Below are 14,548 nucleotides of genomic sequence, written 5' to 3'. Positions count from 1 at the left end.
GTAAGATAAACAACAATCGCAATCAATATTAGAATCATACCCTCTTAGCCATCACTTTTATGAACTTTGCTGGGTTGAAACAGACAGTCAGATGTCAGACTGCATGTCTCCCACTATGCTAGGAGATGGTGTATCGCTGTATTAGGACAGCGTCCAGCCGTGGTAGGGAGCTAGCGATCACCGCCTACTGGAGAATACAGGCAGAGCACTACAGTCCGGTATGACAGGTACAGTAAACCCTATCCGTCGATTCTGATGCCCACATTTTCTAGCATTTTCACATTTCTGAAATTGGGACTCAGCTACATAGGTGGGATGCCATACAGCACTGGCACTGCATAAAATGACAGTGCATCTTACAAATGGCATCTTAGAGTTGAAATACAATAACAAGCATGCACAGAGAAAGGGACACTCGTATTTGTCAGTGAAAAAAAGGGAAGAGAGGGTGGTGGGAGCCATGATGGGGTATGTGTGCAGAGACTACTGAGGAGATAACAAGAACTGCATCATTAAAAACAGGTCAGAATTTTCCAGGCAGATGCACATAAAAGAATACATATGTGTGTTCTGGGGAAGAAGATGGAATAAAAGTGGAGGAAAAGGTGTCATTTTAGAATGAGCTGGTATGAAACTATGGCCAACTTCGCAACTCTGCCTTGCAGTTAATTTCCCTGCTTGTATGATCAGACCCCACATCACTGCGTGATTTTTTTTTTTTTAATGTCTACTTGGGAGGTCTATTTGTTCTCAAGTTTTCAGTTCCACAGAACCAATCGTTTTTAATCAGTGGAATCTCCAAGTGACCTGCATTCTGAGCTAGATGAAACTGTGAAATTAAAACCAGATCACTTTCTAATCTCCTGTTTGTCAAGTTCATGTTTAATCAAGTTTGAATGTTCTTTCTTTGTGCTTAGCTTACTACGAGAAGGGATTGAAAACCAGGCAAAACCTTTCAGATATGAGAACTTGAAGTTGCTTGTTTAACAAATTAGTACTAAGAAAAGGACTTGTTGCAAATGATATTTATATACGATCACTATTTTAAGACAACATTATTTTGGTACATTAGAAATTCTGTTAAACTTTTTCACTTGGGCAGGAAAAGTTTCTGAACCGCAACATGAAAGTCTACCAAAAGTCTACTTTTTCATCACGAATGAAGAATCGGTCACACCTGGGCCAAATAGCAATCTTTGCCGACACAGGTGGCGCCTCAGTTGAACGACTGGGGCTAGATCCCACTCTTGTTCTCAGATTAACAGAAGGTAAGTCTAAATTACCGTTTGTTTAAGAATATAATTTTGAATATTTACTGTTGATGTCAGGTAACTGTATGAAAAAGAGGTGAATGCTGGGTAATATAGTGATATACCAGTGACTATACCTTCTGCCACTTGTTAGCTGTGTGATCTTGGACAAGCTTCCTGACATCTCTGAGCTTCAGGACCTCACACACAGGATGGGGCTAGTAACAAGAACCTTATTGGAGGTATTAACAGAATTAAGTTAAATTATGGATGTAAAGAGTCTAGTGAAGTTCCTGGAATATGGACATAAAATAAATGATAGTTATTATAATATTGTTAAAGTAACTTTTCAGTGGCTAGGAAAAAAGTTTTTCTAAAAGTGTAGTATTTTTAAAACTCAGATACATATTGTATGCAACAATTACATAGCCTTTATTTTATATAATATCTCTGAGGGATAATGAACCATACCTAAGTCTATTTCAATTTTCTTTAAAGGTGCAGACACAAAAAGGACCATCCATGAATTTATTAATGACCAGAGAGACAGGTTTATGCTCGAGGTAGTTAAAATAATTTCTTTCTCCTGTTAGCCGAATTGAAGACTTCCTGAATGGCACTGCCACATTTTCACCTGGACGTTTTACTTTTCCATGACAGGCCCCAGCTCCATTGCCCATCCTACCCTAAAGACCCAGCCTCTTCCAGACCCACTTTAATCAGGCTTTTGTTTTCATCATTCCACCAACACCACTTCTATTGCCCAATTCAGTCATTTCAGTCTTCTACTCACTTCTAGCATCTGTTGGCCCAGGGGATCGCCCTCGCCTGAAACACTTCTCTTCAGCTAGTTTCCAGGACCCTCTGTGTCCTGGTTCTTCCACAGCACTGACAGCTCACTCCTTCACAGTTTTCTTGTTCCTCTGTGCCCTGACCTTAAAATGCTAGAATACCCCAGGGCTCACACTTCACCCTACACTCTATCCACCCTCCTCCAGGCTGGAGTCTTTAAATCCCACCATCCTATTAAGAGCTTCCAAATTTACTTCTGATTTTCCTTCCTGAACTCCAAACTCACCAGTACAACTCAGACCCAACAACTATAACCGTAGTTCTTAACATCTCTACTTAAGATGCTCCATAGGGATGTCAGACTTCACATTTCCAAAACTTCCCTTGTTATCCTTTCCCTTGCGTCTGCAAATCTGAATCTCAGGCAGTGTTTCCTATCTCTGTCAATAGCAATTCCATTTTCCCAGTTAGTTTGACCCAAAATATTGGGGTTATCCTCAACTTCTCCTTCTTACAACCCACATCCAAATACCCTTTGGGATATATTTTTTTCCAAATATATCTATAATCACACTACTTTTCATGACCTCCTCTGCTGCCACTGTAGTTCATGTCACCAGTAGGTCTTGCATGATTATTATTATAACTTCTGAGCACTAGTCTCCTGCTTCCACTTTTGCTCCCTGTAGTCAGTCTGTCCCCTGCCCCTCCTCTGCTGAAGAGGTGACTTTTCTGGTCCCCATCTCTGCTCACTCTCTGACCTCCTTCCTACCACCTGTGCGTTGCTCACTCTGCTTTAGCCATGCTGGCCTCCTTGCTGTTCCTGGGACACACCAGTCATGCTCTCCCTCAGGACCTTTGCACAGGAGGCTTTTCCTTCTGGGAAGAAGATTCCTTTTTCAGATATCTACATGATTTGCGCCCTACTTCCTTCCAGTCTCTGTTAAGTTTTCACTGTATCAGGGAGTCTTTTCTGGGCTATGCATGGTGTTAATCTCCTGCCCTTGCCCACTGGACCACTTATTCCCCTTTAATCGACATCTCCCTCTGCTAGAATGAATACCTCACAAAGGCAATCCATTTTATTCTGTTCATTGCTCCAAAAAAATCATTGAAACAGAACTGGCACACAGTAAGCACACAGTAACTGCTTGGCAAATGAAGTAATAAATATTTGGGGGTTATACACGTGGAGTATCTAACTTTTGGTTGTTTTTATTTTTCTTTTACATCCATTCATATTTAGAAATACTGTGTGTTTTTTTAAAAAAGTAATTTATTGATTATTTATTTTTGGCTGCCCTTGGTCTTTGTGGTAGTGCGCGGGCTTCTCACCATGGTGGCTTATCTTGTTGTGGAGCACAGGGTTTGTTGTCTGAGGCATGTGGGATCTTCCTGGACCCAGGATCTAACCCATGTCCCCTGCACTGGCAGGTGGATTCTTATCCACTGCACCACCAGTGAAGTCCTAGTTGTTGTTTATTTAAAATTATCTCATTTCCACATTCTAATCCATTCATATTATAATGTTTGTGTCTTTGTTTATACTTTATTGTTCATGCACAGCATTAAAAATACAAATAGATTCTTACATTATGTAGTTAAAAAAAAAAACCAAGACAGAATCTAGCTATCAAAGTTGCATTGGAGGATCTAAACTGGGTGCTTTGAGGCTGGTTAAACACTCCCCCAGCCCCGTGCTCCCCCTGACTCTGGGGCTGGCTGGGAGGAATTGTTGGACCCTGACTCTCCCATGGTACTTCCTATAGGAAAGCCTTTGTGATTGCACACAATCCAATTTCCCAAGGCCCAGGAAGTACCAGAGGACACTGTGGGTAACACTAAGTGGACCTGCTTTTTGAAGAAATATGGAACAAGCCCCTCCCCCCCTTTTAGGATAGAGCCTGAGGAGACACATAGCTATTTTTATTTGTGGGGCTATTTCGGAACAATATCAAGCCTCTTCATAAAAGTGAAAGAGAGGTATTAGTCTCCCTTCTAACTATCCTGAAAATAGAATTCCTTCATGAAATGAAGGCCACAGCCCCAAGGTTCACACGCTATTATTTCTAATACAGATCATCACAGACCAGGCAGGTTATTTTTCCCCTTTGTTATGAGACCTTTGAAATGTGCTAGAAATGTGGAATCATGGTCTTGATGCACTTGTGTTTTCAATAATCCCAGTTTACTCTGTCAACCAAAAGAAACACCATTCAAAGATTCGAAAAACACACAGCAATGAAGGAAAGACAACTCATGAAAGCAGAAAGAAAGCTCGAAGAAGACGCGATAGCCTTTGAAGAGTTCCTCCGAGAAAACGACCAGAGATCTGTAGATGCTCTCAAAATGTTCGTTTCCCCACCCCCCCAACTTTGGCCAAATCACTTTTTACCCCCTTCTTTCTTCTTTTTAGTTTCTCAGAACACAGCCCAACACAAAACAGGCTAACAAATCTGTTCCTTTTCAGTGCAGCGCAGGAAACTATAAACAAACTGCAAATGACGGCGGAACTTAAGAAGGCGAGTTTGGAAATACAGTCAGTGAAAAGGTGAGGCTGGTGGAGAAGGCAATGGCACCCACTCCAGTGCTCTTGCCTGGAAAATCCCATGGACAGCTGTCCATGGGGTCCCGAAGAGTCGGACATGACTGAGCGACTTCACTTTCACTTTTCACTTTCATGCATGGGAGAAGGAAATGGTAACCCACTCCAGTGTTCTTGCCTGGAGAATCCCAGGGACGGGGGAGCCTGGTGGGCTGCCGTCTATGGGGTCGCAAAGAATCGGACACGACTGAAGCGACTTAGCAGCAGCAGCAAGAGGCTCAAAGCATTTTATAAAAGAGTTACGCATTTCAGAGTTTGTTGATATTTCTAGAAAGCCATGCACATGTAACATATTGATTAAAAACTTGGGGTTTAAAGTCCTGTCTGTAACACTTTGAGTCTCAGTTTCCTCATGTGAAATACAGGGAATAATATGTTAAATACAGTAATATCTACCTCATAGGTGGCTGTGAAGATTAAATGAGAAAATAAAGTTAAGCCTCTTACTAGGAAAAAAAAAAATAAAGGTGAGGCTGAGGCTGGGCCTGTCTTCTACCCATCATTTGTCCCTGCCCCCACAGAAACCTACTGGTTCCTGGCAAGACCTCAGGGGGACTAATCCTGATCAGTTGGTGATTTGATGAACACATTTTAAAAATAAGTAATTTGTTGATCAAGGATTGTCTCTACCTGGGGACCAGGACACAGTGACCTCTGGCTGAAAAGTTTCTCTAACTTGTCATTACAAGATATTAGCTGAATAGAAGGAAACCAGTGTTAGCGGTAAGCAAATTATTTCCTAAATGTTCTTTTTTCTTCATTCTAAGGCACTTTTCCCCCTCCCCCATTTTAACATCTCTGAATTTAGGATGCTTTTAATATTTTTATAATTATCTTACAATTATAATTGGTAGTATTTTTTATATTTGTACTTACACTTGGTTGAAATTAACATTAATATTAAAATGAGGATTTTATGTACCAATATTTTCTTAGGTCAGTTTCCCAAGGCAATAGAACTAAAAGCAAAAATAAACAAATGGGACCAAATGAGGCAACCAACAAGGGCTTAATTTCTAAAATATACAAATAGCTCATGCAACTCAATAACAAAAAACAATCCAGTCAAACATGAGCAGAAGACCTAAATAGACATTTAGAAAAAGACATGCAGATGGCCAACAAGCACATGAAAAGATGCCCAACATCATTAATTATTAGAGAATGCAAATCAAAAGTATGAAGTATTACCTCACACTGGTCAGAATGGCCATCATTAAAGAGTCTACAAATAACATATGCTGGAAAGGGTGTGGAGAAAATGGAACCCTTCTGCACAGTTAGTGGGAATGTAAATTGGTGCAGCCACTGTAGGAAACAATATGGAGTTTCCTCAAAAAACTAAAACAGAGCTGCCCAGTGATCCTGGAATCCTACTCCTGGGCATAAATCTAGAGAAAACTGCAACTTGAAAAGACAAATGCACCCCAGTGTTCACTGCAGCACTATTTACAGTAGCCAAGACATGGGAACAACCTCAATGTCCATCGACAGATGAATGGATAAAGAAGATGTGGTACATGTACAGAATGGAATACTATTCAGCCATAAAAATGCATGAAATAATGCCATTTACAGCAACATGGATGGACCTAGAGATTACATACTAAGTCAGTCAGAAAAAGACAAATATCATATATCACCTATATATGGAATCTAAAATATGACACAAATGACCTTATCTCTGAAATAGAAATAGACTCACAGAGAGAACAAAGTTGTGGTTGCCAAGGGGCAGGGTGTGGGAGAAGGATTGGAGTTTGGAATTAGCAGATACAAATTCATATACAGAATGAATAATAAGTTCCTACTATACAGCACAGGGGAGAAGGCAATGGCACCCCACTACAGTACTCTTGGCTGGAAAATCCCATGGATGGAGGAGCCTGGTAGGCTGCAGTCCATGGGGTTGTGAAGAGTCGGACACGACTGAGTGACTTCACTTTCACTTTTCACTTTCATGCATTGGAGAAGGAAATGGCAACCCACTCCAGTGTTCTTGCCTGGAGAATCCCAGGGACAGGGGAGCCTGGTGGGCTGCCGTCTATGGGTCGCACAGAGTTGGACACGACTGAAGTGACTTAGCATACAGCTCAGGGAACTATATTCAATGTCCTATGATAATGAAAATGAATATGAAAAAGAATGTATATATAACTGAATCACTTTGCTGTACAGTAGAAATTAACAACATGTAAATCAATTATACTTCAATAAATTTTTTTAAAAAAGAGGAAAACACTGGGCGCCCAAGGAGGAGCCAAATGTAGTAAGTCAAGATCATCATTAGGCTCTGACTTCACGAAAGACAGGCTTTTTCTGAATCTTACCTTGAACCATAATTTTACATCTGTTCTAAAAATTCTTATTCTGACATAAAGACCCAATATGGTTTTGCTGCTGAAAAAAATGCAAAGTAAGTTAGAAAAGCCAGTCAAATGTCTTCTACCTGCTTTCTGTTGATCTAAGGAAAGTTGAGTGCGAGGCAGAGCTGATGGTGAGACAGCCAGGACTACTCCATGTGGGAGCCTGTCCTCTGGGGGAAAACAAGCCCCCAGTGAAGTTGGAGCTCTGCCGCTGGCTGACTGTGTTGTCTCCCATCGTTGTGCTCAAAGCACTTTTGCTTCTTGGCCAGAAAAAACATGGAAGAGCCTGGAACAACTGCCGTGAGAAAATGTCTGCTGCCTTTCCCTGGTCTCCATAGATTGGCCTGGACATCAGTCTTATAAGAGGCTCGGGGTCCATGGGTTGCTGCAATGCTGGCTGCACCTGGAAAACCCTTGTGTTCATGGAAGATGAGGGAAAACACCAGGGTTTGCCAGTCTGGGGCCCAGAGCACATGCTGCTCCTTTATAGGGAGCGCCTGGGTACACTCGATCCTGGCCCCTTCAATGGACTTTCTGCCTCAGTGCTGCTTCTGAGGGTCAGCTGCCTAGCCTTGGGCATTTTTGTTCAAATAACATTCCTACAGGTTTCTTGCCTCTCATATCTTATTGAAGTCCCTATTTTTATGGCCATATTTACAATATTTGTTAAGCAAATTATTATTCAAATACATGATCAAGAGAATGACTTTTTAAAAACCTGTTTAAAAAAATGAATATGCTTTCACATGGGTATCTCATAGATATCTAACTGTATCTATTTTTCTTTTGAGTAGTGAAATAGCAAAAACAGAATTCCTACTCAGAGAGTACATGAAATATGGGTTTTTTCTGCTGAAACTGTCTCCAAAACAATGGCAAATCCAGCAAGCAATAAAAAGGGTGTCAAGGAGTAAAGAAAATGTGAATGTTGTGCTTCCAAGTATAATAACAAGTAAGTCCCATATTCAGTTAAGTACATATCCTAATTCTAAAATATTCTGCTTCAGTATTTGTTATTAAATAGTTAGAATTTTTATTTTAGGCAGACCCTGAACAATCCCACTAACTCTGATATTGTAAATTATTAATTTGGAAACTCAGGTTAATTTCAAATATGAAGGAATAAAAATATATACATGGAAAAATAGAAAATATTTTATTTGTAGATAGTAAGACTAGCATACCTACAAGCCTCTCCCCAATAAAAAACCTGATATACAATTTGACTTGTTAAAACATTCTGTACAGTAATTGGACACAAAGTCAATTATACTTTATTAACCTACTATATTAAGCTAAATAGGTTAACTTTATTAATTAGAAAATATACAAGGAAGTTAAATTCAAGAAAGCAATAATAACCTTCAATGTGTGACCAGGAGATTTGACAAATGAGAAATATGTTATCAGATAGGAAGACTGATTTTGTTAAGCTGCCAATTTTTCTGAAATTCATGTATAAGCTTTATGGAAGTATAATAAAAATGTTACCAAAAATACATCAGAGGGTTGGGTTAGGTAGATCTTTGCATAATGATTCTGAGGTTCATCTAGAAAGATACACAAATACTTTTGAACTAAGAAGGTGAGAGTGGGTGTGTTACTTATCCTTTAAGATGTTATATAACATATTATCCCAGTCTCAAAAATGAAAACTGTATGATACTGGCATTAAGAAGCTCAGTGGAACAGGAATAGATCCTATTTTATGTAAGAATTTCATACGTAAGTGATGAATGTAGGGTCACAAATCAAAGATGAAGACAGACTTCCAGCAACATTGGGGTAACAAGGACCAGACACACCGTCTTGCCTGAAAAACATAGGAAACAACAATTTTACAACAGCAGACATCAAGGAGCAAAACAAATTAATCCCCGAGAGAAGGGAAACACGTGAGTTGAGCCCTGTGCTGGCCTCACGGCACTGCCTAGAGAACACGTCCAGGACTCAGTGAGGCAGAGGGGGGGCCTCATGAGTCTCTGTGGATGGAGAAGACAGCTGGGGGTAGGGAGGCCATGGTGGCTGGAGTTCCCCGAGCAGAGTACTGGAGGGGAGAAAGCCACACAGAAGGTTCTCTTGATCTGCAGACTCGTCAGCTGAGCCTTAGGGGTGAGAGCACTTATACCACTGAAATCGGCAAATTACAAATCAGGGAGAATCTTTCCCCTGAGAGCCAGTTATTAAGCCTTTATTAGCACACCAGGCAGAGAAGGCAATGGCAAGCCACTCCAGTACTCTTGCCTAGAAAATCCCATGGATGGAGGAGCCTGGTAGGCTGCAGTCCGTGGGGTCGCTAAGGGTCGGACACGACTGAGCGACTTCACTTTCACTTTTCACTTTCACACATTGGAGAAGGAAATGGCAACCCACTCCAGTGTTCTTGCCTGGAGAATCCCAGGGACGGGGGAGCCTGGTGGGCTTCCATCTATGGGGTCACACAGAGCTGGACATGACTGAAGTGACTTAGCAGCAGCAGCAGCAGCAGCACACCAGGGGTGGCTGCCCTGCTTAGCTCCCTTGTGTCTCTCACTATACTGCATGTGCTTAGATGAGATCGTGTGTATAAAGTGTCAAGCACAGTAATGACATTGAGTTAAACTCAATATGTGATGTTTGACAAGAGAGAAAACACATGGGAAGAAAAACTGAGAAGTATTTGCATTTAACAGCTTAGGATTCAGTACTCCTAGTTCAGTTCAGTTCAATCGCTCAGTTGTGTCCAACTCTGTGACCCCATGAACCACAGCACGCCAGGCCTCCCTGTCCATCACCAACTCCCAGAGTCCACCCAAACCCATGTCCATTGAGTCGGTGATGCCATCCAGCCATCTCATTCTCTGTCATTCCCTTCTCCTCCTGCCCCCAATCCCTCCCAGCATCAGAGGCTTTTTCAGTGAGTCAGCTCTTTGCATGAGGTGGCCAAAGTATTGGAGTTTCAGCTTTAGAATCAGTCCTTCCAATGAACACCCAGGATTGATCTCCTTTAGAATGGACTGGCTGGATCTCCTTGCAGTCCAAGGGACTCTCAAGAGTCTTCTCCAACACCACAGTTCAAAAGCATCAATTCTTTGGCGATCAGCTTTCTTCACAGTCCAACTCTCACATCTACACATGACCACTAGCAAAACCATAGCCTTGACTAGACGGACCTTTGTTGGCAAAGTAATATCTCTGCTTGTCCTCTAACTCGAGAATGCTCAGAAAGCACTGAGTCTCAGTCCGGAGGGTTGAATGGTTAATACCGGGATTTTAGAAGTTCTGATAGACTGACATGGGAAAGAGACTTCTTCAGGTCCTCTAGGTTAGTTCTCATCCATCCTGCCTTCTCCAGAGACCAGCCCTGGCCATCTGCATAATACATATGCTGGTTACCATGTCCCCATCTTACATTTCTGTCCCTGGAAATTTTCACAATAACTTGGCCTTCACCCTGATACAAAGCTCTCATTCTCAGAATGAGAAGTGTTCTCCCACCCCAACTTGTTTATTTTCCATTCTAGAATTAAGTGCAAGGAGAAGAGAGACCATTGACGAGTCCAGGAGGACATCATTTTCAGAAGATTCTTCTCTGGGAAGAGGTAGCCAAGGTAACACTGGATCTTTGCCACTTCACCCACAAAAGAAAAGTCAGAGAAAGTGCACATCTCAAAGTGGAGATGCAGGACCTATAAACTAAGCTGAAAAACAGAGCCTAATGTCCACATCACCCTTAATCCTGGGGAGCCTGGTGTTCTGTTTCTCTCTCTCCAGACATTATTACAAAACTCAGAGAGGTGGGTGAATGAATAGAACCAGCAGAGAAGTCAGGGGCAGAGGATCTTTTACAAGTTGTCCCTGTCCCACTTAATGGGTGTCCCAGCACATCCTCTGAGGTCCTTCTTAGCTGGGCCTCCTTAGTCCTCTGGTTCAAGCCTGCCCTCTGGTGTTGGTGGACCAATTCCCAGGGCCCAACAATTCAGGCCAATGGCAACCAGATGACTGTCATTGGCCTGTGACTCAGGGAAGTAACTGGGAAGTCTGAGGAAGCTCTACCACGCTCATAATCAACTCTAAGGATACTTTCAGTCTCAACCCCTGCCCTGTAGTCATTCGACGCCCACAGGCAAGCTGACTTCCAGTGACTCTATTTCTCCTTCATCCTGCTGCCAACCATCAGAGATATTTAGTGGGAGGGGTAAAGCTCAGCCATACAATTTGCCTGCCCAGAAACAACCCCGGCATAAGTGCACTTGGCCAGCTGATTGAAAAGGTGGATTCTTTCAGAGTGTGAGGCCAATTTGGACCCAAATTATTTAAGACATACTACTTTGTCTGTTAGAGGACCTGGAGTAGGGTGCAGGGGAGGGGAGTATAGAGGAAGTAGGTGGTGGGGTCCATATTTTCTTCTCTTTAAAATCTTGAATATAGGAGTCACTCAGTTTGAATAGCATCCCTTCCCAAGACGTTTTTAGTAATATGTGTTCCAGTATCAGCTTAAAAATTTAAGATGCTCATTTACAGTGGTGCTAGAATCCACTGGTTCTTTGTCCATTTTCTTTCCTTCCCCCACTCACTTGGATGTACTGGAGGCATACTATGTGTCAGCAACTTTTCAAGACTCCAAGTACACAAAGATGAATAGGATATAGTTCTGCATGCTGGAACTATACAAACACAATATAATGGGACAAATGATTCAGCAGTGATGGTGAGGGGTCTGGGGGCAAAAACCAAAATTATGATCTCTCCCTAAGGCATTCAGAAAAGTCTTTAAGAGGAGGTGACATCTGAGCTGGATTTTGAAGAATAAGTGGGACTTTCCAGGTAGAGGGATTGGGGAGTGAGGCCTGCTGTAGTTTCAAGACAGATAGCAGGAAGGGTGGCTGGAAGCCACAAAAGCTTGGGCATGAGGAAACATGACCTGGGGGCCAGTGGATGCAGAGATCCAAGACCAGTTGCCCACTTCTCAGTTTCAGACCATGGTCAGACCCAGACTTTGGTAATAACTAAAGTCCACCATTTTTATTTTATATCTTGATCTTTTAAAATCTGTGATTAAAAATGTGTATGATTATGTAACAAGAGAACTATGATTTATATTCACCATTTATGTCCCTGATTTGTGCCATGTTTTAGACAATATGTACCCATCCCCACCCCAAACAGTGATTTCTGATTTTATGCTTGGAACCAAAAGTCAGTAGAATAAAACAGCACCATTTTCTATATGATTGTTTCCAATTTTTTTTTTTTAAGTAATGGGCATATCAGTACAGAAAAATGAATCCCTCTCACCAAATAGCAAGCACTCATTCCTAATTACATGTTCTTTTTACCGCCACCATCACCAATGATGTGGACTTCACCTGGACATTCTGAATAGCAAGATCACGCAGGAGGACCACTCCCAAGCCAGAGGAAGAGAAATCATCCTTATCAAAGTACAGTGCATATTGATTACCTCTTGGAAATGGTGTATTTTTTTTTTAAGCAAATATCTATTTTAGCCTTTCTTCAACATATGTGCCACGTATCCATACCCACCATAAGAGATGCTGGAGATAGTGGTTGCCATTTCTATGTGCTTGGCAGGTGACCAAGTTCTCACAGGTCTTCCTGCATCCTTTGATGAGGGCCTACATCTGCTGTTTGCAGAAATCACCCTCATCCTGCTTCTTGGGTCTTTGCCTCTCAGACTCCACTGCCCAGTTGTTTTTGATCTACTCTGCTGACTCATGTGTTTGCAAATTTACCATGGCATTCAAAATTGTTACTATAGGACTAGAAAGCACGTTTTGTTTGTTTCTTCCCTTACTTGATTATTGACTCATTTATATTCATTATTTCAGAAAGTGGTAGTTCTCCACCCTAGCTACCCTGAAGTGAAGCAAAGTGAAAGTTGCTTAGTTGTGTCCGACTTACAGTCCATGGAATTCTCCAGGCCAGAATAATGGAGTGGGTAACCTTTCCCTTCCCCAGGGGATCTTTCCAACCCAGGGATTGAACCCAGGTCTCCCGCATTGCAGGCAGATTCTTTACCAGCTGAGCCACAAGGGAAGCCCAAGAATACTGGAGTGGGTAGCCTATCCCTTTTCCAGTGGATCTTCCTGACCCAGGAATTGAACCGGGGTCTCCTGCATTGCAGGCGGATTCTTTACCAACTGAGCTGTCAGGGAAGCCCCCAGCTACTCTAGGGAAGCTGTAAGAAAATATATTGATGTCCAGGATGGATACTCTGACCCCAAAGGAAGTATCTGGGCCAGGATTGTATTATCCATGGCAAAAGTCGACACAGACACTGTGCTCTGAATTTCAGGGGCCTCGGGGTCACTCTACTTCTGTGGCATTTTAGAGTCACTGTTTTGTTGTGTTTTAATTACATTTTCACTTTGAGAGAATTATAGATTCACATGTAGTTACAAGAAAAAATACAGAGAGATCTCACTATACTTTACCCAGTTTCCCCCAATAGTAACATCTATTGCAAAATTGTAGTATAATAGCACGAACAGGATATGACATCAGTACAGTCAAGATACAATCAAATACAGAACATCATTATAAGGATTTTCCATGTTGAAGCACAAAGTAACACGCAAAGCTCGTATTCACTTTCTCAGAAAGTTCACTGCTTCTTAGTTTCTTTCATTTACTCAGCACGTATTTACTGAGTGCCCTATAGGGCCAGAATAAAAAAAAAAAGACAGTCTGTGCTCTCAACAAGCCTACTGTCTAGTGAGGAAGACAGACAAGGAGTTCATCAGTTACATTATACTATGATAAGGCCACTGGAAGGGCAATCAGGGTGCCTCAGGCATGCAACGGAAGGACTCTCAGCCCAGAGGAAAGGTGAGAGACTGGAGAAGCAAGGGCAGGATCAGTGGACATCCTCCAGATCAGATGGCATCTAAGCTGTATCTGGTGAGAGGATGAGGGGTCAGTGAAGGGGGAGGGGCCTGCTGGAGCAAGGGTGGCAGTGTTTGGGCCTGTTCAGAATGGCTGGGCTGCAGGGTATAAGTGGACAAGACTGGAGGGGTAACTAGGTATTGTCTCATGAGCAAGGAAGCAGTGGGGTCATTCCAAAGGTGTCTGTGTTTTGTTCCAAGTGCCCTGAGAGTCACTGAAGGTTTTAGCAAGAACGTGACAGAGGCTCAAATCAGATTTACATTTTAGAAAACTGGATATGGTAGTATTTTAGAGAACAGAATGGACAGCGAAAAAACTAGAGGTAGAGGAGCCAGTTAGGAACCTGTGGTCACAATTCATCAGATGAGAGAGAATGAACTGCCCCAGCCAGACAGTGGTAGCCGGAACAAAGGAGAGGCTGTGGGACACATCAGGGAAGTGCTATCTATGGGCTTCCCCCAATAAAAACAGTGGCCACAGATAACTCCCAAATTTCTCATGTGGCACCTGGATGTGTGGTGTTGTCCTTCAAAGGTATTAGGAACACAGTAAGGGGAGCAGGCCTGAGAGGAAAATAAGGAGTGTGATTTTTGGATGCATTCATCCGAGCTCTCTAGGCAGAAGGCAGAAGGAACACCGTCTCAGAG

General features: G+C 42.2%; 2 protein-coding genes across 2 annotated transcripts in view; one reads left to right on the top strand and one right to left on the bottom strand.

Annotated features, from left to right (window-relative positions):
- CCDC38 (coiled-coil domain containing 38) overlaps nucleotides 1-14,548 on the top strand; it is a 38,205-nt gene that overhangs the window by 9,011 nt on the left and 14,646 nt on the right. The window contains exons 4-9 of the mRNA XM_088837122.1: nucleotides 1,103-1,268; nucleotides 1,749-1,813; nucleotides 4,230-4,393; nucleotides 4,513-4,593; nucleotides 7,808-7,965; nucleotides 10,517-10,642. Coding sequence (XP_088693248.1) covers nucleotides 1,103-1,268; nucleotides 1,749-1,813; nucleotides 4,230-4,393; nucleotides 4,513-4,593; nucleotides 7,808-7,965; nucleotides 10,517-10,642 — 760 coding nt within the window. The remainder of the gene's footprint in view (nucleotides 1-1,102; nucleotides 1,269-1,748; nucleotides 1,814-4,229; nucleotides 4,394-4,512; nucleotides 4,594-7,807; nucleotides 7,966-10,516; nucleotides 10,643-14,548) is intronic.
- The window catches only part of SNRPF (small nuclear ribonucleoprotein polypeptide F), a 28,917-nt gene continuing 23,111 nt past the window's right edge, over nucleotides 8,743-14,548 (bottom strand). Inside the window, exon 5 of the mRNA XM_055395882.2 lies at nucleotides 8,743-8,826. Coding sequence (XP_055251857.1) covers nucleotides 8,758-8,826 — 69 coding nt within the window. The 3' untranslated portion in view covers nucleotides 8,743-8,757. The remainder of the gene's footprint in view (nucleotides 8,827-14,548) is intronic.

Source organism: Moschus berezovskii, chromosome 6, assembly GCF_049115385.1.
Source record: "Moschus berezovskii isolate FMDL1 chromosome 6, NW_MosBer_1.0, whole genome shotgun sequence".
Taxonomy (NCBI): domain Eukaryota; kingdom Metazoa; phylum Chordata; class Mammalia; order Artiodactyla; family Moschidae; genus Moschus; species Moschus berezovskii.
The sequence above is the reverse complement of the archived record's forward strand: the minus strand, read 5'-3'. Positions and strand labels throughout refer to the sequence as shown.